This window comes from Molothrus aeneus, chromosome 13 (genome assembly GCF_037042795.1).
Source record: "Molothrus aeneus isolate 106 chromosome 13, BPBGC_Maene_1.0, whole genome shotgun sequence".
Lineage (NCBI taxonomy): Eukaryota > Metazoa > Chordata > Aves > Passeriformes > Icteridae > Molothrus > Molothrus aeneus.
This window is the reverse complement of record NC_089658.1, coordinates 7,557,721-7,579,427: the sequence shown is the minus strand read 5'-3', so window position 1 is coordinate 7,579,427 and position 21,707 is coordinate 7,557,721. Positions and strand designations below refer to the sequence as shown.

The window sequence follows — 21,707 nt, the reverse complement described above, 5'->3', positions numbered from 1 at the left end:
ACAGTCATTCAATTTTACATTTACTTTCAACTTGGATTTAAAAGACACTATATCTATTTTATAAGCAAATTAAATTTAAGCACATCTATTACTAAAAAGTGAATGGAATAAAACCAGTGGAGTTTTGCCATATCAGCAGTTCAGATCTGGGGGAGGAGGAGCTGTCTTCTGTTTCAAAACCTACTAAAAAGCATGATTCCACTTTTGCAGCAGGCTCTTTTCACAGGCCTTTCAAAGCCTGCTCTGCAGCTCCTCCTGACTCATAGCAGGATCTCCAGCCCTGTGGGCTATATCCAAACTGATGATTCTAGAAAACTATCAAATAAAGAGTTATATTCACCTCTTCCATTTCACAGATAAAGAACATTTTAAAAACTACTACTTTAACATCTAACTTAATTTAATAACTCCAACTTATATTTATCCAATCTAAAATTCCAAGAATTTTGCTACAAAATTCAGAAGAAACACCATCAAATCAGACAGTACTATCTTCAAACTTGGTTAACACCATCTCTGTACAGAGATGTCTATCCTGACACCATTCCAAGAAAAAATATGAAAAAATTAAGTATTAGTCAGACAGTCCATGCCCCGACAGAAAAGACCTGTCAAGCTGAATCAGTGTTAGAGGAGAAAGTCAGTGGAGCATGTGCAGTTACGTGCACAGGATCTGAAAGTGCTGCATGAGAAAATCTGTTGGAAATGGATAATACCAGCAGGGCTAGGACTGCCCTGATACCTGTATTTTGGGTCACATTCAGGCATGCATAAAGTTTGGTTAAAACAAAACAAGTGGGGGTGGGGGAGGAGGAATTATGATTAGCCTTTGCAATTGAAAAAAAAAAAAAAACAAAACAAAAAGACCCCAATTATCCAGTTTTTTGCTATAATCTGCATTCTGAATGTTATCTAGGTTTCCAAGCAGACATGGAAAGCATCAGCCACTGGCAAGACCTGTAGCAGCAAATCATCTCATGCAAACCTTGCATAAAAACCATTTCACAGCACAAGTAGTCCCACCACTGTGAGCCTTGAGCGATACCCTGAATTCTCAAAATGCACCACACTCCATGACAGTCACACAATTATCAGCAGGGATCTCCAGGAGAAAGGTCATTTCCCTCAGCAACTACCAACATAAAATACCATAGTAGCAAGACTGCTGGAGACAGGAGAAAACCAGAAAACCTGCATTTTTATTCAGAAAACTGAATGAAGTTTTCTTTTCCCCCCTAGCCACCGTACATGCTTTATTAGTCCTTATCACCACCAGCAGCCTTCAGTCTAGTTCAAATATTCCCTTTCCCCAAGGATGTTACTGGAATGAATTGTTTTCCTCCTTTCAGTTCACAGAGCAACCATTTTCCTTACAGTCTTTGAGTGATGAGGGAACCCAATGAAATATCCCACAGTAATGAAAATAATGAGCCAGGGTTTAAGAGTGAGACTGGTCTGACTTTGGACAACAGCTCCAGAGAACCTTCACCACCTTCTAATGACATAAGCTTAATAAAAGTATTATAAAAATTGTACATCCATTGTTTTCAATTTTGCTTTACATTCTGCTGTTTCTAATTCAAACCTGAAAGGAGCTTACATACCTGAAAGCCTATCCTTTCCAACTAAACACACTACCCTAATAAAAGGCATTGCTTCTACCCATGGAGCTTCCTTACCTGACAGTATCACTGAAGAGTCAGGTTTTATCTATTTTGCTATCTATTCCTTTATCCTGTTATCACCTTTTAAACCAATAGCAGTACACAGCTGCAAAACTGCAATCACAATCTCCAAACTTAATTTGGACTCAGCTACTTGATTTGTGTAGCAGTGTCCTTATATCCATCCAGTGTTTCATTTGCACATAAAATATTTCAGCAAGGTGTATTCCTTACAGTCCTTTCGTTCACATATCACATTTACACAAAGAATTACTGCAGAAGTGTACAGTTATCTTCAAAATACTTTTTGCAACTGCCCACAAACTTGACTTTTAATTTTAAAACACTGATTACATATTAACCAACTTCTTTTGTCCATTGCAAATCAGAGATTTCTAGAAAAGCTCTACTCCTGCTGAGTTTGTATCTTCACTGCTGCTTCCTGCCCCTTTGCTACCTTACTACCAGTCTTCATGTTGTTTTCCACAAATGCCTTTTTCTGACATGCTTTATTCTTACCCATTTCTCATCAGTAAAAGTATCAGACATAGGGAAAGAAAACAGCTATGAGAAATGGGTTTGCAAACTCAGGAAAATATCACTGCACTGGTTTACACTTTGATATTATCCTCAGAGACTTAGAAGCAAGGACATTTGCCTGTTTGGTTTTTTTTTCCTCCTGTAGACTAAAATACTGAAGAACTTGTTGGGTCAGCTCCAGAGTGCTGAAATGTGCCAGTATGTGAAAAGAATTCCACCACCCAGGATATGCAAAACTGTCACACACCCCCCAAAGCATCCCCAGCCCTTTGAAGCCACACCAACACCACAGGAAAAAAGTATGCTGGTTATACGTCATATTTTAATCTACATGCCATAAGGCTTATTAGATTGGAAAATAAATCACAGCCACTGAGACTACTTATTACTATAAATCAAAAGTAAATTCTGATGCTTTATGTATGAAAATACAACAATGTAAGGGTGTTCCAGAAAAGAAAGTCAGGGCTAGGACTTATTCACAAAGCTCCACTGGAGATAAAAGGATCATTCAATCATTAAGTGATCTCAGCTGATTTAACATGGTTCAAGTTAGTCCTGCCTCCTGACAGGGATGCAGTTCTGACTAAGAAGAGAAAAAAAGAAATGAGGAAAAGAAACCTCAAAACCAGATGCTATATCCAGAGAGACTGATTGGGAATATATTTGTATAAATAGAAAAAAAAAAAAAGTGTTTCTGCTAAAATGCTGCCTTATAGGTTAGAATTTATCTATCCATGCTCTACTTAAACAACTTTTTAGGCATGTTTGAAACCAGTGCTGTAAACTCAAAGAGTGTATCTGTAGCACTGAGTGGTGTCTACAAAGCAACAGGAGCAAAAGCAAGTTGCAGAGCACTGTGTATGCCCAGCCCAGGAAAGGTTCACCTATAAGTATCTAAATAATTCTCTGCAGGACCAACCACATGTACAGAGCACAATAATGCAGCTTTAATGCAGATGGGAATATTTGATTAATTATTTATAAATGCAACTTAATTACTTGCTGAAACATCAACAGGAGAAAAGGAGTTCTCATTCTTTATATTCCACCTCTAGTGCCAATTTTGCCTGGTTTTTTTCAGATTAAATTAAATTCTAACCACCTCTGTTGACTGTGACAGACTGATCTTAGTAATGATGTTGATCTGCAAGTGCAGGGTTATGCTGGAAACTGACAGACCTCTCTGGTCATTTACCAGCACGAGAGATCCCTGACAGGAACAGCACAAGACCAAGAATTCAAAGGCACAGAGGGATTACTGCACGTAATATTTGTTTCTGTAAATGTCAAATGCTACTTAAGAATTCTTTTATCTCACCTTATCTTCTCTTTGAAAGAAAAGGAAATCTGTCATCGAGTGATAAATTCATGTGTTCCCATGTTTAACGATAGTGATAAAACAAACTTACAGTCTGGTTTTAGACATCTGGTTGCTCATGGGAAATTTTGTTAACTGTGAAATTAAACCAGCGTAAGTTGTAGCACACCCTCTCTCCCAAACTCCTTTGTGCAAGAGATTAAGTAGATGTAAAATCAGAACCCTGAACAAGAAACACAAGAACATGCTGTTCTTTTTTCCATCTTTTTAACCATGCTTTTGAGACATTCATTTAGCATTACAAATACCATTCCTACATTTACCTATCAACATTTGAAATGCATGTTGCAGTATATGCTATTCCCTGGCTGGAAAATACTTGGAACACTCACAAAATTAGTAAAAGTCTGTGACAAGAAAGAAGGGCTGAGAGAAGATGTCTATGTCAGATTAAGTTTCCAAGAAAGGGCAGTATAGATTTTGTAGAGTTTCAAAGAAAAACCTGTAAGTGCAGCAACACATCACCTTTCAGAACTAACTCCAAACACGTATGTGTTATCCTGATGGAAACACCCTAAGCACCATCTATGAAGGAAATGTTAGAAGAGTCAAAAGAGTCAGAAAGCGCACAAAATTCCTGATACATGTCTAAGACATAAAAATTGAGTGGTTTCAACAGTTCTAAGCATGTCCTTTATACTTTGCTAGCACCATCAAAAATACCATTTATATATTAACATATTCTAGTTACTTACAGAGTTAGGAAAATCAACAGCTGTTTCTAATGGACTTAGATTTCCTTAGATCCAAGATCACCAAAGTGTAAATTCAGCCCAAGCATTACAAATCAGGCTGAAGGGCCTTCTCAGCACGAAGCCTCCCTTACACAAACACACAGTGCTCAGAAAGGAGCAACAGGTCTGTTGATAGTCACGCCTAAGATCTGAGTCCCGGCTAGGCAGATACAACATTATTATAGTGCTCTCACAACGACTGACCATTTTTAAAGCCTTTATAAAAATTTAAACCAGACATGCAGTCCACTTCTCCTCTGTGAAAGAAAGGCAGGTGTAGAGGGTGGGAGCTGGCAGCTCCCGCAGCAGCAGCGCGGGAAGGAAGGCCCGAGCGGGGCTGTTTGCCGGCGCGCCCGGCAGCCGCCGTGAGGGGAAGCACCTGAGGGGCGGCCCAAGGCCGAGGCTACGGACGGCTCGCTCTCCTCTCCGCAGCGAGGCCCCTTTGTCAAAGCCCGAGTCGCTGTTCCGGAGCCGTGGGGCGCCGGCACGCAGAGTTCCCCGCCCGAAACACCGTCCCGGGGCTCTGACCAAGCCCTCTGCCAGCCCGGCCGAGCCGAGCCATCCCTGCTCGCTGCCCCGTTCGCCTCCCCTGCCGCCCTACCTGCTCGCCTCCCGGCCGCCGGAGCTCCCGCAGCCGCGTCACGCCGCACCTGCCTTTTTTTGGGCTCCGACCGTGTCTTTTCCGTCAAGGCAACATCACTTCCCGTACAGCCCGAGGTGGGGGCGGGCCGGGCGGCACCGCCCCGGCGTGTCCCGGCCCCGCCGCGGCCACCTGGGCGGGCTGAGCGCGGCCCGAGGGCAGCACCGCGCGGCGCTCAGCGGCGTTAGCCGGGCTGGCTCCTCAGCCCTTCCCTCCTCACCTCCCTGAAAGATCTCGCGCGGTTAGTAAGAATTCATGAGAGGCAAAACAGGTTTTGCAGCGAAAATCCGCGGTGCCCGGTTAATGCACACCACTGTGGTTTAATGAGCTCTTCCTGCCGCCTGCTGGCTGCCTGCCTTCCCCCGCGAGGGAAGGGTGCTCTTCACTCTCAGCAGCTCCCCAGTAAACGCTTTAAATCCAGCAGCCTCAAGAATTCAGCAAGCAGAGTCTTAAACTCAGTTGCATCAATAACCCTTTCCACCTGCATCCGTGCAGACACCCTGTTTCTTGAGGCTTTTCAAACTCAACTGCCATTTTTATGGACAATTCCAGTCATGATATTTACAAAGGAACTGCCTTCTAGACCTTCTAGACCTCTTCAAAATAGCCTTTTCAATACTTAGTGATACTGTAAAGGAAGCTGCTGGGGTAATTCAGTAATTCAGTGATGGCACTGAACTTTTGTGGCAATATGTAGCATTTTCTTATAGAATCACAAAATGGTTTAGGTTGGAAGGGGCCTTAAAGACCATCTAGTTCCAACTCCCTGCCATTGGCAGGGACACCTTCCACTAGACCAGGCTGCTCAAAACCCCATCCAGTCTGGCCTTGGACCCTTCCAGGGATGGGCAGCCACAGCTTCTCTGGGCAACCTGTGCCGGTGACTCACCACTCTCACTGTAAAATTTTCTTCCCAATATCTACTCTAAACCTGCCCTTTTTCATTTTAAAGCCTCTGCCCATGTAATGTCATGTCCAAACTGCATTTACTGCACTCACTGCACCTCCCAACCCACCTTCTACTGCTACCCTCCCTTCTCAGCTTCTATACCACTGCCTCCATCTACAACATTGTTCCTGGCTTAAAATATAGACACACAAACAACTGGTTTCTTTCCTCATTCTGTCCAAACAAGATTGTGTTAAAACCAAAACCTGGCATAAGTTTGTCCCAAGATCTCCTGGGTTTGGCTTCTTTTTAGATTTACTGAAGTCTTGAAGTATCTACAGATTTGGTTTCCCCAAGTCTCAGATTCTATTCTGTCAGACTAATCCACACCTACTCCAAGAGCCATGCTTCCTTCCTGAGCTACACACTGAGGCTCTTCTTAAGGACAACCCATTTTCCAGGCAGATTTATGTATTCAATGTCTACTGTAGCCTCACTCTGTCAGGAATGACACCTGTGTATAAGCACATGGAGTACGTGTGTTTATGTACATATGGCCAGGTCTGATTATAAGCTACCAGTGTTAGGTGCAGTTTCCTTCTCAGCCATTTGCACAATGGCTTTCCCAACTGACGTTATTAAGAACTGACACCATGAGAAGCAGAGAAAAATGGTATTTATCACTTGGAGGATCAGATCAGAGGCAATCCAATAAAACCCATGGAGCATAACCACACAGCAGCAGCTTTCTTTTTCGAGTTTCCTGATGTAATTTAAATTTAGAGGTGAAACAGCCCTTCAGACATTCAGCATGTCATCCATGATTCAACACTGACGTCCCGGAGTCTGGTACCAAACACGCAGGCAGGCAGCTGCAGCAGGAGGGCGGCTCCAGCGCGGGGACGGGCTGCGGAGGCGGCTCGGGCGGGACGGCCCCGGCAGGTGACGGCCCCGGCAGGTGACGGCCCCGGCAGGTGACAGTCGCGCCGGCTCCGAGCGGCTCCATTGCCCCCGACGGACGGGGCGTGCGAGGGCCGGGCTGCGAGGCGGTGCCCGGGAACGGCGCCGCACGCCTTCCTCAGGGCCTCTTGTCGGGCGCGGCGTCCGGCGGCGGCGCGGCGGGGCCGTGTGGGGCCGCGGGCGGCTGGAAGAGCGGCCCGTAGATGTAGAGCCCGCTGGCCACGCCGAGCGCCACGGCCACGGCCACGTGCTGCAGCGGCAGCCGCCCCCTCATGCCGGCAGGCGCTGCTGCCGCGCTCACGGACACGCGTGGGGCGGGCGGGCGCGCACTGCGGCGTGGCCCCGGCTCGGCTTCAGCCCGCGGCCCCGGCGCCCTCACCTGAACGCGGGACACGGCAGAGCCCGGCTTCCCGCTAGCTGCAGGCACCGGACGGAAGTACCGGCGCTGTCCCGCCTCCCGCGGTCGCGCATGCCCCGGCGGAGGAGGCGGCCAGGGAGCTGCGGGCGCGGATGCCGGAGGCAGTGCGGCTCCGCAAGCGGCGGTCGGTGCTGTACAGCTCGGCCGGGGGGGCCGCCGCGCAGCGAGGTGCCGGTAAGCGGGGCCGGGCCGGGCCGGGCCGGGCCGGGCCGGGCCGGGCGGGGCAGGGGCAGGGCTGGGGGGCGGCCCCCGAGGGGCCCGTGATGGACCAGCCTCGCCCCCGCAGGTACGGCCGCGCCCGCGTCGCTGCTGGCGCTCACCCTGGCGCTGCGGACCCTCAATTGCTTCCTCGTCCAGACCAGCTTCGTCCCGGACGAGTACTGGCAGTCGCTGGAGGTGGCCCATCGCATGGTCTTCAAATATCCTTCGCCTGCCGCGGCCCCCCCGCCCTCTCGTCGCTCCCCGCGGCCCCCGCGGTGCCCTGGGCGGGTGAACGCTCGGGCACGGCTCTCCCCGGCAATAAGGTGTTGGCTTGACCAGCAACATACACCCCACCACCCTGGCCCAAGGGACAGAAGGTCTCGATCCGAATGGCTCGGGTGAAGCTTTTCCTTTCAGTTGGTCATTATCTGTCCTTAATATTCATAATTATGGTTACCTGACTTGGGAATGGACAAGTAACTTAAGGGGCTACTCTTACCCACTGATCTTTGCAAGCATGTACAAAGCATTACAACTGCTGGCTAAGGATAATGTTCAGCTGCTGGTGAGTATAATCAAAAAATGTGCATCTGCTACTAAAATTAAATTTTAAAGTATTGTATCAGCGTATTTTTATCACTGTCCAAGTAAAATGCAAAGCCTTGAGTCTGGCAATTGAGAGATGTGTGAACACAGAGATCCCACTGACTTCCCATGGGAGCAGAACTCAATAGATTTCCAGTCACAAGACTGATGCCTGCAAGTGCAGAGGTCTCTGTCAATCTCTTGGATTTTCATACTGATTGTTTGCCACTTCATCATAATTGCACAGTAGTTCAGTTTTCCAAAGTGTTTAGCAATGTATATTTGCATTCAACCCACAAGAACTAACAAACAACAGCCCCTTTTGATTTCTATTGGAGATGTAAAGCAGATAATTCTACATTCCATCAGCTGAACTTCAGACATTCTCTGTTTTGGCAGAAATACTATCCTTACCTAAGGCCCTTACTATTTAATTTTTAAAATCATAAAATCATAAATACTCACCAATTCACTATTTTCATACTTGAACAGTCATTCACTAATTCAGTCCTCTCTTAAAACTTGGAATTTAACTTGGTTTGTTGTAAGTACAGTTTTCTCTCTGCTCACACAGATCTGGGTCCCTAGGCTTGCACAGGCAGTGCTGGCTGCTTTTGCTGATGTGAAGCTTTACTCATTAGTGCAACACCTTGAAAATTCAGAAACAGCAAAGTTTGTGGTGAGTCACAGCCTTTAAAAAATTATGCATGTTAATAAACACTGGTTTTGCATTGTAAAATAAGTGAGTGTAAATAAATGCAAAATGATACGTCACACCTTGAAGAATTACCACCTTCATTTAGGTGAACATGTTTTAATGTGTTCATAATTATTTTCAGTTCTTCTGCCAACTCTGTTCCTGGTTTACATGGTATTCCTGTACCAGAACTCTAACAAACACCATGGAGACTATTCTTACCATTTTTGCTCTTTCCTACTATCCGATAAAAGGCTCCAAGATGGCGAACAGGTGAGAAACTTTCCCCTAACAATACTGATAATTTTTGGTTTGGGATGACAGCAATCTACTGATATTGTTTAAAATGCTAACTTTTTTCTTAATATCTAAGGCAACCAAAGCCCCCTCATTCACGTAGCAAGAGTTCTGTCTTATGGAAGGAACACTCTAGTATTTCCTCTAAATATTTTTTAAGATTATGTTATAGGTAGATGTAAAATTATCTATTCCCCTCTTTCCTTTGCAAAGTGTGACTTCATGGGAAGCTTTTATTTTAAACTTTAAAACACTGCAATATAGAGTAACTTGGGAAAAGATAACTAAAGCTTTTTGGGGTCAGATATAGGTGAATTTGTGGTCACAATTTTCTTTATTACTCACTATTTTAAAGTAGGTACCTCTACTAGCAACTCCATTGTAACAAAGCAATTCTAGAGTTGCAGCCTTCTAAGCAAGAGAAAGTATCTGCACTCAGAGAAACAAAGTTACCTGCAGTATAGAAAACTTCTGGCCAGAGACAGGACAGTTGTTGAAATGTCACTGTCTGCAAAAGAATTGACCAGACCTTTTGATAAGCTGCTGGATTTTTATGTTTCTTCCTTTTAGTTGTAAGTATTTAGCTTTGGTTGCACTTGCAATTATTATTCGTCCCACTGCTGTTATCCCGTGGATGCCTTTGGTCTTCAGCCATTTTTTGCAAGAACAGAGGAAAGCTGACCTTATCCTACACAACTGCATTCCAGTTGGGTAAGTCCTTTCTCAATTTAAACTGGGACTGTGCACAGCTACATCTTAAGATTGGTTTTACCACTGCAAAGGCAGACAAGCCAAAAAACCTGATATCATGTAAATAAAAAAGAAAACAAATAAGAGTCCTGTTGCAAGTTTAAGGAAGGGGCACGTTTCCGTCAAACTGTCGTACATGCTGCAAAAAGCACAAGGAAAGATTTCATGATGGTGAGACATGAGCAGCATTCCAGCTTAATCTGGGATTGTGCCAAGGATACCAGATGATGGCAAATGGCCACTCTAAAAGGGTCATGAGTCTGGATAATCTCAAAAATACTAGGAATCAGAGTTTTGACAGCTGGAGAAGATACAAAAGCAATTCAGGCAATATCAGTGCAACAAACTTTCCATTTTTGCAGATTGGTCACAGTAGGAACCTCTTTAATAATTGACCGTGTGTTTTTTGGTGAGGTAAGCTGTTTTAAACTTGACTTATAAGAAGAAGGTTGGGGTTTAGTATTTTAGCACTGATGTATATTTGAGATTTCTCTGACTTCCCTTGTTTCTGTGACAGTGTCTGGCCTATGATCTCTAAATATATCCTAAGCCACAAACCCTTGAACACTGACTTCTCAGGTATTTCAAATGATGGACTGCTACATAAAAGCAGTATGCTCAGTCCTCAACAGTTATCAAAAAACTACAAACTTTCACACTTCTGTGTTTAATTGCTAAATATAGGAAGTCCATGCTGAGTCTAAGTAAAAGAACCAACCTGAAGTAGGAGTGAAAATGTATTATATAGGGCCAGTGATGACTGTGTCATTCAATGGAGCTGTTGGGTTTGACTTTGGATTTGTTTAACTTCCCCCATATCTCCCAGTGGGTACTGGTTCAGCTGAACTTCTTGAAATTCAACGTGCTGCAGAATTTGGGAACATTTTATGGCTCTCACCCCTGGCACTGGTACTTGACTCAGGGACTGCCAGTTGTGCTGGGTCCCCATCTGCCGTTCTTTATTCACGGCTGTGCGCTGGCACCAAGGAGGCTCCGCATCCTTCTGCTGGCACTGATCTGGACACTGCTGGTGTACAGGTAATCTCTGCTGAGGGGAACTGCTGCCTCTCACTGCTTGTGTTCTTGGCAAAGCTCCTGTCCTCTCCAGAACAAAGCAGCATTGGATTTAGATAAGTGATAGAAAACTTATAGAAACTGTTCAAACACCCCAAGAAACGCCATCAGTTATAAAACTGGTTCTAGAATTCTGTGTAACACTGCTTCTTGTATTGTCACCAACATGTATCTTTAGAATTGATTAGACCTCTAAAGAATAAAATAATTCATCGTGAAATGAAATTTAAAAAATCCCAAAACCAGCACTCAATCACTCAGCAGGTGTTTAAACAAAAACAGAACGAGTTAGAAAACTGAGTTCACTAGATTCCTGTTAATGAAAACACCATTTCCTTTGGACTTTAATACATCCCCAGTAAGATGAGAGATTCTTAGACCTCTAAAACTTACTCCATTCCCAAGTTTATACACAACTCTTAACTACCATAAGGCTGTATTTTTCACTGTAAGTTCAGAAGTATTAGAAAAGGTTTTCTCCTAAAGCATCAGAATTAACTGTAGATTAAACAGGAGAGACACTTTCAGACATGAAAAAATAGAGCAAGTAAATAAATACTAAGCAATAAATACTTTTATACTATCATAGTAATAGACTACAGCAAAACAGTAGCAAGACCAGAAATGCAATTTCTTCTTTCCAGTTCAAAACTGGAAGTAGCTTTATTGGCTTTAGGACTTTTTTACCTTCCTTAGTTTTGTAAGAACTCCTTTGATTCCCAAGACATGAGAGTTGCAGTAATCCCCCAAAAAGTTGTCATGGGAAATTGTGTATTTTTGTATTAGCAGGGGTGACAGTTAATTTGCTAGGTACAAATGGGCACTTGAATCTTAGGTTTTCATCCACACTATTTATTGTGTCTTATTACAGAAAACAGATTGGTGAAGTACTGGCTAAGTTACATCTAGCTGTCAAAGTTAATTGTAGTACCCAGGAATTTTTAACAGTGCTTGGTTTAAACTGACCAAATAGTCTTAATTTGAATGTACTTAAGTTCTTCAGAAGTGACAATTTGTATTTTTACTCTTAACTGCTTCAGTACCAAAAGCTTCTTAATACATGCACATGCTCTTCCAGTCCTCTGTGCTCTAAAACACATTTTGTCAACAGAACTGAAGGATTTAACTTTATTGCTATACTACTGTATGTTTTATTACAGCACACTGAGCCATAAGGAATTCAGGTTCATCTATCCAGTACTGCCATTCTGCATGATTTTTTGTGGTAAGCATTGGTTTCAAATGTCTTCCAACCTTACCTGGATATAATTTTTATCCCAGGAGATAATGACTGTTAATGGTCAATGTAGGTATTTGATAAAGGATTCTTAGAATTAGTCTAGCATTTTCTTACAGCTAGTTAAAAAGAGAAAGAAAAAAGATGAGGGAGAGCAAGAGACTGTAGCACAGATAGAGAATCCTTAGCATGGATTAAAGTATTCCTGCAAAAACCTGACAATTTTTCCCATTATTAGCTCCTTCAAGCAAAGTGGGGAAAAGGGGCATTGATTGGAGATGGGGAAAAAAAATGGAGTATGCTTTTTCAAGGCCAGAAGCTCAAAATTTAATAACAATAAAGGAATGCTGTAGTTTTCAGCAGTTTGGAGAAAAAGAATACCACAGCCATGCAGATGTAGTTACCATTTATTCTGGCTCTATGTGGACTTGCATGAATCAGAACACATCAGTAAGTTGCCATATATCATTCATCCAAACTACTGAATGAACTGATTTTCACAACAAGAAATTAAATTTAAAGAGACAAAGCACTGGTTTTGAAATTGTATTGCCACTGTATTAGGCTACTTTCAAAAATGCATGAATTGTTTATCTCCCAAACTTACTCCAATGTTTCTATAGGATATTCTTTGAGATACCTGAAAGCATGGAGGAAAACTGCAGCAAGCTTCCTGCTGTTATCCAATTTAGTCCCAGCCCTGTACACAGGCTTGGTTCACCAGCGAGGCACTCTGGATGTTATGAGTCACATCCAGCAGCTCTGCAATCACCCTCAGCAGTCACAAGCTTTTGTTTTCATCCTGATGCCATGCCACTCTACCCCATTTTACAGGTATTAAAAGTGTCAACAGTGCACTACATTAAAATCCAAACTCTTAATCAGAAATCAAGATTTCCTTTCTCCAAGGCTTAATAAATTGAGATATATAAATATATACAAGGAAGAGTTTTGATTTTTCATACAGTTAATACAGAGTGAATAGGGGACATAAGCCAAATGCTTATACCACAGAATAAAATTCAGCATCATAAGCTTTACTCATTTTTGTGAAATAGCTTTGTATGAGGATATGCAGTAAGTCTAATGACTTCACTAAGTATGTCACACTTCTTCATTATGATAACATTTTTAGCAAAATTAAACACTAATCGTTACAATCAAAATGTATTAATTTTACTTCTGCTGCTAGGCAGTAAAGTGTCATTACAACAGTGACTTAAGTCACTGCAAAAGGTTTTCAGTAGATCCTGGCAAGTAAACAAAATGTTAAAGCATATATAAATAGTGAAGCTGATATGGAAAAGTACCTTTTTAAGAAACTGATGTTGTGCAAATGGTATTTTTATTAAGATAAATGTGTTTTCTGTTAACTGCTAACAGCACAGTCCCAGCAGTTGGAGCTGAGTCTGCTTGCTTTGCTTTCATATGAACTATTGAAGGAAAAAAAATACTACTCTGAAGAAAAAAATTAACTGATACTTGTTTTGACTGAGGTGTCATTTGAAGTGGTGAGTCATTTCAAACCTCTGATTCTGGTCAGCTTATCATGAAATGTGTTTTTCTTTTTCTCCCTAGTCACGTTCATTGTCCTCTAAAAATGAGATTCCTTCAGTGTCCCCCAGACCTAACTGGCAATGTGAGCTACGTTGATGAAGCAGATGTGTTTTACTCTAACCCACTTGGCTGGCTGAACAAGGAGTTTTACAATGACACATTATTACCCAGTCACTTGATCCTCTTCAATGTGCTAGAACAGGTATGGGAACACCAAGATGAAACAAAGTGCTTCTGAGGATAAGTTACAAAATAAATTAAGAGTTATAGTAAAAATATTTGAAAATTGTTGTTAACAACTTTTAAAGTATAGCTTATATTAAAATTGACCCCTATGGCCCATAATAAGATTATTGATGTCATTCCACTGCTATATATTTAATGTTCATGTATGCCCTTTCCTCTGTGCAAATTCTACAGGCCACAAAGTAATGTTAAAACAAATGTGCCATCTATTCCCAGAAACTGCACTTTTAAGTAAGCAACAATGAAAACTAAAAACACCTGCAGTCACAGTACCTTTTAACCCCTCAAATCTTTAATGAAGTCCATGAACTCAAACAATGATGGCTGGTGAATATCTGTTCCAGACAGGATCAAACAGGATAAGTGCTTCTTTTTCTAGCAGGCTTTCCTAAAATAAAGGATAAAGCTTCCCAGGGACAGTTGAACTGATGGTTGTCAAGAGACTTTGGAACACTATTCTTATGCTCCCAGCTGTGTTTTCTTACTGTGGAAATTAATGTATGTTCATTTGCAGGAAATATCATCATTTCTAGCTTTAAGGGGCTATGAGAAAACAGCCACTGTCTTTCATACTCAAGTACCTCAAGGACGAGTTGGAAGCCACATCTCCATCTACAGGAGGAAAACTGAAATGAATTATCCCTGAAGATCAGGCTAGAGCTCAGACCCAATGAGATCAGTTTTGCATAGCAGTCACTATGCTTACACCTCGTACTGCAGAAAGGAGAAAGCACTGAGTCTGAAACGGGGGCAGTCCCATGGGGCAGCCAGTGCCTGCCAACACATAAACCTCCTCCTGAAGGCAGCTTCAGTAGCAGTAGGGCAGGGTGGGGTTCCTGACCTACCTTACAACACTAGAAATCATTGGGAAGACCAAAATTACCATATGAATACTTAAGCAATAAAATACAGACAAGACTGGACTGTTGTTATAGAACTGTACAGCTATGCTGAGTTTCTTTTATAATAAAAGACTTTTACCCACAATGTCTCTTTTATTTTTCTTCTACAATATGCAGATATGCAAGACATTTCAAGTGTTTAAATCAGCACGCTGATTAGAATGCAGCACAGCAAATTCTTCACAATTCAAGAGGCTCTTGAACCCCCCCAAAGACAGGAAGCAAATACAAGGTTACAGAACACTAACAAATACATTACCACAATGTTGATCTATTTTTTGAAGGATGAGATGAAGTTAGTATATCAAACATTGGAGTTAGTAGTTGGTACATTATGCATGGCTCAAGCTTTAACTACACTAATGGAATGCAATTAAGCATTTTTTCATACACAGGTCATGGCATGCCTAGTTTCTGCAACAATACTGCTGGCACCCAAACTATCTTTACTTCCAAAGAACAGTTAAAGCAACGGTACAGAATATGCAAATCAGAAAGCCTGACTTCTGCCGGTTAACAAAAATGTGTAAAAATCAAATTATTCAGAAAAAAAATTTGCATTTTGCTGCTTTGTTGAAAAACAATTAGTTTCCAGAGAGCATGTGAATTTTAATCTTAATTTTTACAATAAATTACTCAGTATTTTGGATCAAAGGGTAGTTGCCCCAATTCTATTTCAAGATTTGCCATGTGTCTTCCATTAGTGCGACCATGTTTATGCCATTTACCTTCTCTTTTATTACGGTGTTGGTACTTCTGAGCTTGTTTTTCATGTCTGGAATTTTCAGTTTGTGTAAAAGGTCTTTTAGGTCGACTGCAAGGAGTAAACAAAAGCTTATTACTACTAAAAGCATTTTGTAACACAATTACATTTTCAAGTACAGCTTTTAACATGCTGAGGCTCATTGAAAACAAAATTAGTAGTAAGTAGTCCTTTAGCTTGTAAGAAAAATGGGAGAGGCATTTGTTTGTTTAAATCATCAATAAGATGGTATATACAAAAGAAATGCTTTCTAAAAATAAAAATGTAGCTGGTATCACAAGCTTCTGTATAACAGTATCAGTAAAATAATTTGGAACTGATTTTCTGCAAACTGAAATTCTCACAAATTAGGTATTTAATTTAAAATAAAGCTCATTTGATAATAAATTAGGAAGATGGACTATAAATAAAATCATAAACTTATGTGTTTGCCAAAACCACATTAACTGGGTAGCTGATAATAGGACTATCACCCTCACGGTTCACCTTTCTATAGGAGAAAGTGCTATGTTACATAATACTTAGTAACCCCAAAGTAGTTAATAGTTCAGACTTGAGCTGCAGTCAAGTACATGAAATGATAAATAATACAAGTGTAAATTTGTAAAGCTCTGAGAACACCTTTAGATCCAGGAAAGGAATGTAGGAAATAATTGACACAAAGGGCCATTGTGAGCAAGTCTGAACAAAGCTTAGTCAGGGTCAGGATCTGAACTAAAGCCTGCTGTGTGATGAGCTCTGCTCTGGGCATACAGACTAACCCAGTATTACACTAATCTACAGGAGAGTAGCGACACGTATCTGCCAGAACAGGAATCAGACACACCTTAAATACACTCAAAAACCTCATTCAGCACAGGACAAAAAGGAAGCCTCAGTTAATGCTCCAAGACAGTTCCTCATTCCATCAGACAGGCAATCAGAGCTGCTTGGTCTAAAAAAATCCTACTGGTAGTTCCAGTTTTCTAAAGAACCCAGCAGAAACATCAGATGGTGCTATGCACACACACAAAATTTATATAAAGGTTCTACAGATCCACTTTATATAACATAATCTAATATTTCCACTAAGCCCTTCAGAAAGTCTTCTAGCATGTGTGTGTGTATATGTATACACACACACACATACATACACATACCTGCTCAAAGACCATCCATTACAACAAGGACATTGGTTGTCTTTATAAAGAACACTTCTTTGTGTTATCAAGTACAGGAAACATGGAAACAAACCTGGGTCCATACTGGGGTGAATTATCATAATGGAAGTAGTATCTGTAGACGTATTTGTCCAAATCCTCAAAAACCTTCTCATTATTACTTTGGTATTCCTTCATATCTTCCAGGTAATCCTTGACATCGTTAACAAAATCAGTGAACAGCATCTGGTCGTGTATAAACAATCCATTATGAAAAAACTTATTGATGAAATTTTCTAGTTCTCTCCAGTGATGGAAGTTATGTACAACTTGCTGCAAATACTTTCTCATTAGCCGATTAAATTCATCCACCCTGATGGGATCTGAAACTCTGTTAAAGAGACTAAGGAATTCTTGATGAGCACATTCAAAAATACCAGAGCAGCCCTTTAGGGCAAACTGATGTTTTCTATTACACAAATGATCATTGGGACATTTCTGGGAATCTGAATCTTTTTCATATGTTGTAAAATGATGTTTCCTTCCATTTCTGGATTCTTTGGGCATGTGAGGTCCCCTGTAATGCATGTGCTTCAGATTCTCGTAGGAGTTATGGTCTCGGTAAAAAGTTCGAGCTTTCTTGTTTGCCTCATATCTTTTGTCACTTGATGACTTCTCTTTTTCATCAAAGATGTTTTTTGTGGTATCTTTGAAGTGTCTGAATGTAGACTTTACAGAATCAGAGAATTTTTTCAAGTTTTCTTTCACTGCTTCTTTAGCCTGCTTAATCTTTTCTTTATGGTGTCTTACAAACTCCTTTGTGGAATTTTTCATAGCATCAAAAGTTTCTTTAACTGAACCAAAAAATGTCTCCTTTGATTTCTTTCTACTCTTACTTTGCCCTTTAGCACCTTTCTTCTGTCCACTTTCATAAATTTCTTGTTTTTCAGATTGGTCTTTTGCTTCAACATACAGCTTCTCCCATAAGTCAGAGCGCTGTTGCTCAAAGTTCAGCTTCTTTTCTAGTTCTGCCAGTCTTCCTCGCAGAGTTTCTATTTCTTGATTTTCTCTAAATGTCTCATCATCATCAGCAGCACTCTCAGGTGCTTGACGAGAGCTTAACTGTTCCAGTTCTTTCTTCAGAGCTTCTGTAACATGACGTTCTTTGTCCAGTTCTCGCCTTAGCATCTGTGCCTCTGCAAAGAGTGTTTCCTTTTGCCTGAGAAAATTGCTGTTCCTTTGCTTTTCCTCTTCCAAATGCTCCCTTAGTTTCTGATTTTCTAGTACAATAGATTCAGTGCTACTACCTTTATCTTCTAAGTTTCTAATTTGTTGTCTTAGCTTCCTTAATTCTTCTTGAAGTGAGGCCAAAGCTTTTTCTTCTTTCTCTAGAGATTCTCTTAGGTGTTGATTTTCTGCAGCAAGACTTTTTTTTTGAGAATCAAAGGATTTCTTCTCCACCTCAGTAAAGGTCAAACACGTGTCAAGATCTCCCTTGAGTGACTAAAAGAAACAAAAAGAAAACAAGCAGAAATACTACAATGAGAATGGTTACAATTTTAGCTAGAAAGATGAAAAACCAAGGTAGCCCAAACAGAGCTTACTTGTCATTTTGGATGCAATGAAACATGCACAGCCAAGATGCAAAAATAGACCTGGTTTGTTTATCTCAGTTGGGTTTGTTTATCACACACTTTCTTGGCAACAAAGACCATGTGAGAAACTCTCCCAGCCAGCCAGAGGTCATCACCCCTCACTTGTACTGGTTTAACTGGCTAAAGAATAGTCATTGGGTACATGAACTCTAACTCATAACATCTTCAAAGGAAATCAAAATGTGCATCTTTGCTGTTGATTTATGTTCAGCAAACTGGATTTACAGATTACCAAAAAAATTAGAAGAAGCAAAGGCATTTAGCTGTTGGGGCAGAAGTTCACAAACTGATTTTTAATCAAATCTGAAAATATCTGTTTGTGTAACTATATACTAACACAAAAAAGAGCTCCCCAGTCTGTTGGCATCATTGACAAGCTCTAGAACATACTGAATTACGTACAAATGCTGCTAACAGACACATAAAAGAAAATCTAAAAAAAATACCCACTCCCTAATCTTCTCTCTGGATGATGCAATAGCAAAAAACCAGAAGTATGGTTTAAGTATTCAAAAAATTAATAACTATTGATAATTTAGAAAGCAAAATCACAAAACTTGTATGTTCAACATGTTTTTACAAGCATTTTCTGCTTCAGTTGTCCTCATTGATGACAACCTGGCACTGTGTCATAGGGAAACAGTCTCTGTTAACTCACAGATAACTCCTAGACTACAGACATAGAACCCAGTATGTTTAACCACATTCCGAGAGCAAATTCAATCAACATAAACATTTGTCAAGAATTCAGGGGAAAGTTCTCTGAAAGAACTTGCTAAAGACAACAATTAAATGGATTTGTGTGAGAAATTCATTTCACTTTGTGTAAAACACACACATAATGACAGAACTGTGCAATGACTTCCAGCTAAGCTCACACCTACCCCCCTTTTGTGGTGCACTTGATCTCCTTGCTCTTGTTGGCACTGGTAAAGGTCATCTTTCAGATCTTTTAATTCACGTGTCTTTGTCACCAGCTGCTGCCGTTTCTGGATCTGCACTGTACCTACAAAGATTAAAAAGTTTCTTTTGATAGACTGACTTAGAGTAAGCAGTTAGAGGAACAGAGGAACCTAAACATTATCTTCATTCTCTCTGCAAATTGAAAAACTTTTACCTTGCCATTTCAGCCCTGTCCTTACCAGTAACTGTTTAGCTGTAGCAAAATTGTTTCCTTTAATGATAAACCATTTCTCAGACCCAAAAATTTGCTTCTACACTGTTTTTTCATTAATAACAAATAAAGGAATTTTGGAACATTACATAGAAATAAATCAGATCCGAACCAACAAATTATGCAAGAAAGAATATTTGTGACTTCTCTGTAAGTTTTTTAGTAACATGCAAGTCAACCAGGATAAAAGAGAGACTATTGGTCCATGCATTATCCACTTCAGAACTCCAACCTTGACTGTTAATTGAATTACATGAATAAGAGGGTATTATAGCACAGTGTTTAAATTTTCATGCAGAAATACAATTATTACACACTGCTCACAAAGCAGCAAGTATTGCAGGCTGTGTCTTGTCCCTATCCATAAGCAAAGGCTGCAGAGTAAGCAAGTGTCCTGTCTGAATTTCAATTGTCAGACAAAGGCTGAGACACCCTGGCTTTCAGAAAAAGTATCTTTGCTGTACTAGCCACCAATTTTTTTTGTCAAGAACAGCTTCTTGACTGGTACTTCCTCACCTAAGACATGTGTTCTAAATCCCAACACTGATGTAGTTTTTATATATTTGCTTTTAAGATTCTCTTGAATTGACTCTAGAGAAAAGACAACAGCAATTTTTAGGTATTTCTTTCAAAACCAATGCAGCATATTCAGAGCTCTATTTCTGTATTTAAAGGCAGGGGGAGACATATTGTTAAAGAGAAGAAATACTCTAAGTACACTTACACTGATGAATGTTTTGTGCTCTCTTCTTTTTTATCTATTGTCAAGTGTGACCTTAAAAAAAGACTGTTCTATTAAACCAAGCTGAACTATAATAGTTCAATTCACCTAAGCAAAGGCAACATTTTTACAGCGATGATTTTAAGTCTGCAGAGTCCTAGTAAACACTTCTTGATAGCACAGATCTTTTCATAAATGAATTTAAGTATAGTGACAGTAAATTTGATTTTAATATTTATCTTTTATAGACACTTTTGAGGAAGTCCATCAATCCTAACAATCTAAAGCCTGCATCTGAAAAATCATCATTTAGCATAAAGGGTTGATGTTAGGTAGAACCTGAATTACAGAAAAAACACTTAAAGCCCTCTTTTTCTCCTTATCAAAAATCCTAATTTAAGTACAGTAAGGAAAAATGACATTTAGCAACACTAAAAATTAACATATTGAGGTGCCACTCCTCAGTAATGGGTTTGTGTTTCCAGCTGGTACTCTAAGTCACAGTTTCCTTCAGATTCTTTAAGCAGCCAATCCAAATCCCTAGCATTATAGCTATAGTCCCCCTTGCAGTTTCTGGTCAAAGAAAAAAATTAAATATCTGAATGTCCATAAGGAGACATTTTTCTGGCAAGGACCTTCTACCTAATTTAAGCTTCACCTGAAAAGTTTGCCTTCTTTCAGTTCTCCTTCTTAGAGCATCATAAAACCAGTTAACTCAGTTTAGTATTGATTGGGATACAGTTGTTGATTAAAATCTATTAATTAATCTAATTAATCTAATCTAGTTGCTTTCTACATCTCTGAAAGTCTTAAGGGGGTCCTAGAGCTCTAGCTAAAAGGAAAACACTATCCTGATATTGACCCAAAAAAAGGAAAGTAATTTTAAAAAAAGTTACACTTCCAATCCTCTTACATGACAATTAGCCTAACAGTAGAAGAGTGCTGTGGGAAACATTCATTCCAAGCTGAACCACAAAATTACAAAGCAGTCCTCTAGGGAGATGGATTCTCCCTGCAAGTTTGTGTTGGAAAAAAAAAACAAACCTAAAAACAGGAAGATGGAAGCAGAACTTCACTTCCTTTCTAGTGGTAGAAAGATAAGTTATCCCATAACCATGAAGAACTTTCACCTGAAGAAGCAAAAACTGAAGCCACACAGAGCTGCCTTCCTTCTGCTGAAAAATGCTGCCATCACTGTCATCAATGATGACAATTTTTATTTAGAAGTACAGATTCAATGAATGAACAAGTGAATTCCTTAATAAATGTATTAACTTGAGTCCACATTCAAAGTGTATCTTTCATCTCCAAATTCTTTAAAAAGATAGTATTTATTATTAACACCAAACTAAATACAGTGAAGTGATTATCAACTGAGATCTCATGTTCCCCCACAAGCACTATCACAGACTGCTGTGGTCACTGTGCTCTTCTATGCCTCTAGCACACCAGTGCTCATCAAACAGCTTTCACACCAGTTACT

At 40.5% G+C, this 21,707-nt stretch overlaps 3 protein-coding genes across 7 annotated transcripts in view; 1 reads left to right on the top strand and 2 right to left on the bottom strand.

Moving 5' to 3' along the window:
* Positions 1–7,258, bottom strand: part of RAB27A (RAB27A, member RAS oncogene family) — a 32,929-nt gene extending 25,671 nt beyond the window's left edge. For 2 of the 4 annotated variants that reach the window (XM_066558788.1, XM_066558790.1), the window contains exon 1: positions 4,921–5,218. The gene's annotated coding sequence lies outside the window, so the exon portion shown is untranslated. Of the gene's footprint in view, positions 1–4,920; positions 5,220–7,187 lie in introns of those variants that run through there. The other 2 variants (XM_066558793.1, XM_066558791.1) reach the window with 2 other exon arrangements.
* Positions 7,259–7,293: 35 nt separating this feature from the next.
* On the top strand, positions 7,294–14,857 carry PIGB (phosphatidylinositol glycan anchor biosynthesis class B). Its single transcript, XM_066558894.1, has 12 exons — positions 7,294–7,400; positions 7,513–7,645; positions 7,875–7,992; positions 8,587–8,691; positions 8,852–8,982; positions 9,577–9,717; positions 10,119–10,170; positions 10,583–10,794; positions 11,991–12,055; positions 12,691–12,901; positions 13,646–13,826; positions 14,385–14,857. The coding sequence occupies exons 1-12, from the start codon at positions 7,319–7,321 to the stop codon at positions 14,514–14,516; spliced, it is 1,563 nt and encodes a 520-aa protein (XP_066414991.1). The 5' UTR covers positions 7,294–7,318; the 3' UTR covers positions 14,517–14,857.
* The window catches only part of CCPG1 (cell cycle progression 1), a 24,321-nt gene continuing 14,275 nt past the window's right edge, over positions 11,662–21,707 (bottom strand). For both annotated transcript variants that reach the window (XM_066558891.1, XM_066558892.1), the window contains 3 exons: positions 19,214–19,335; positions 16,769–18,177; positions 11,662–15,586 (listed from right to left, as the gene is read on the bottom strand). In XM_066558891.1, coding sequence (XP_066414988.1) covers positions 15,409–15,586; positions 16,769–18,177; positions 19,214–19,335 — 1,709 coding nt within the window. In that variant the 3' untranslated portion in view covers positions 11,662–15,408. The remainder of the gene's footprint in view (positions 15,587–16,768; positions 18,178–19,213; positions 19,336–21,707) is intronic.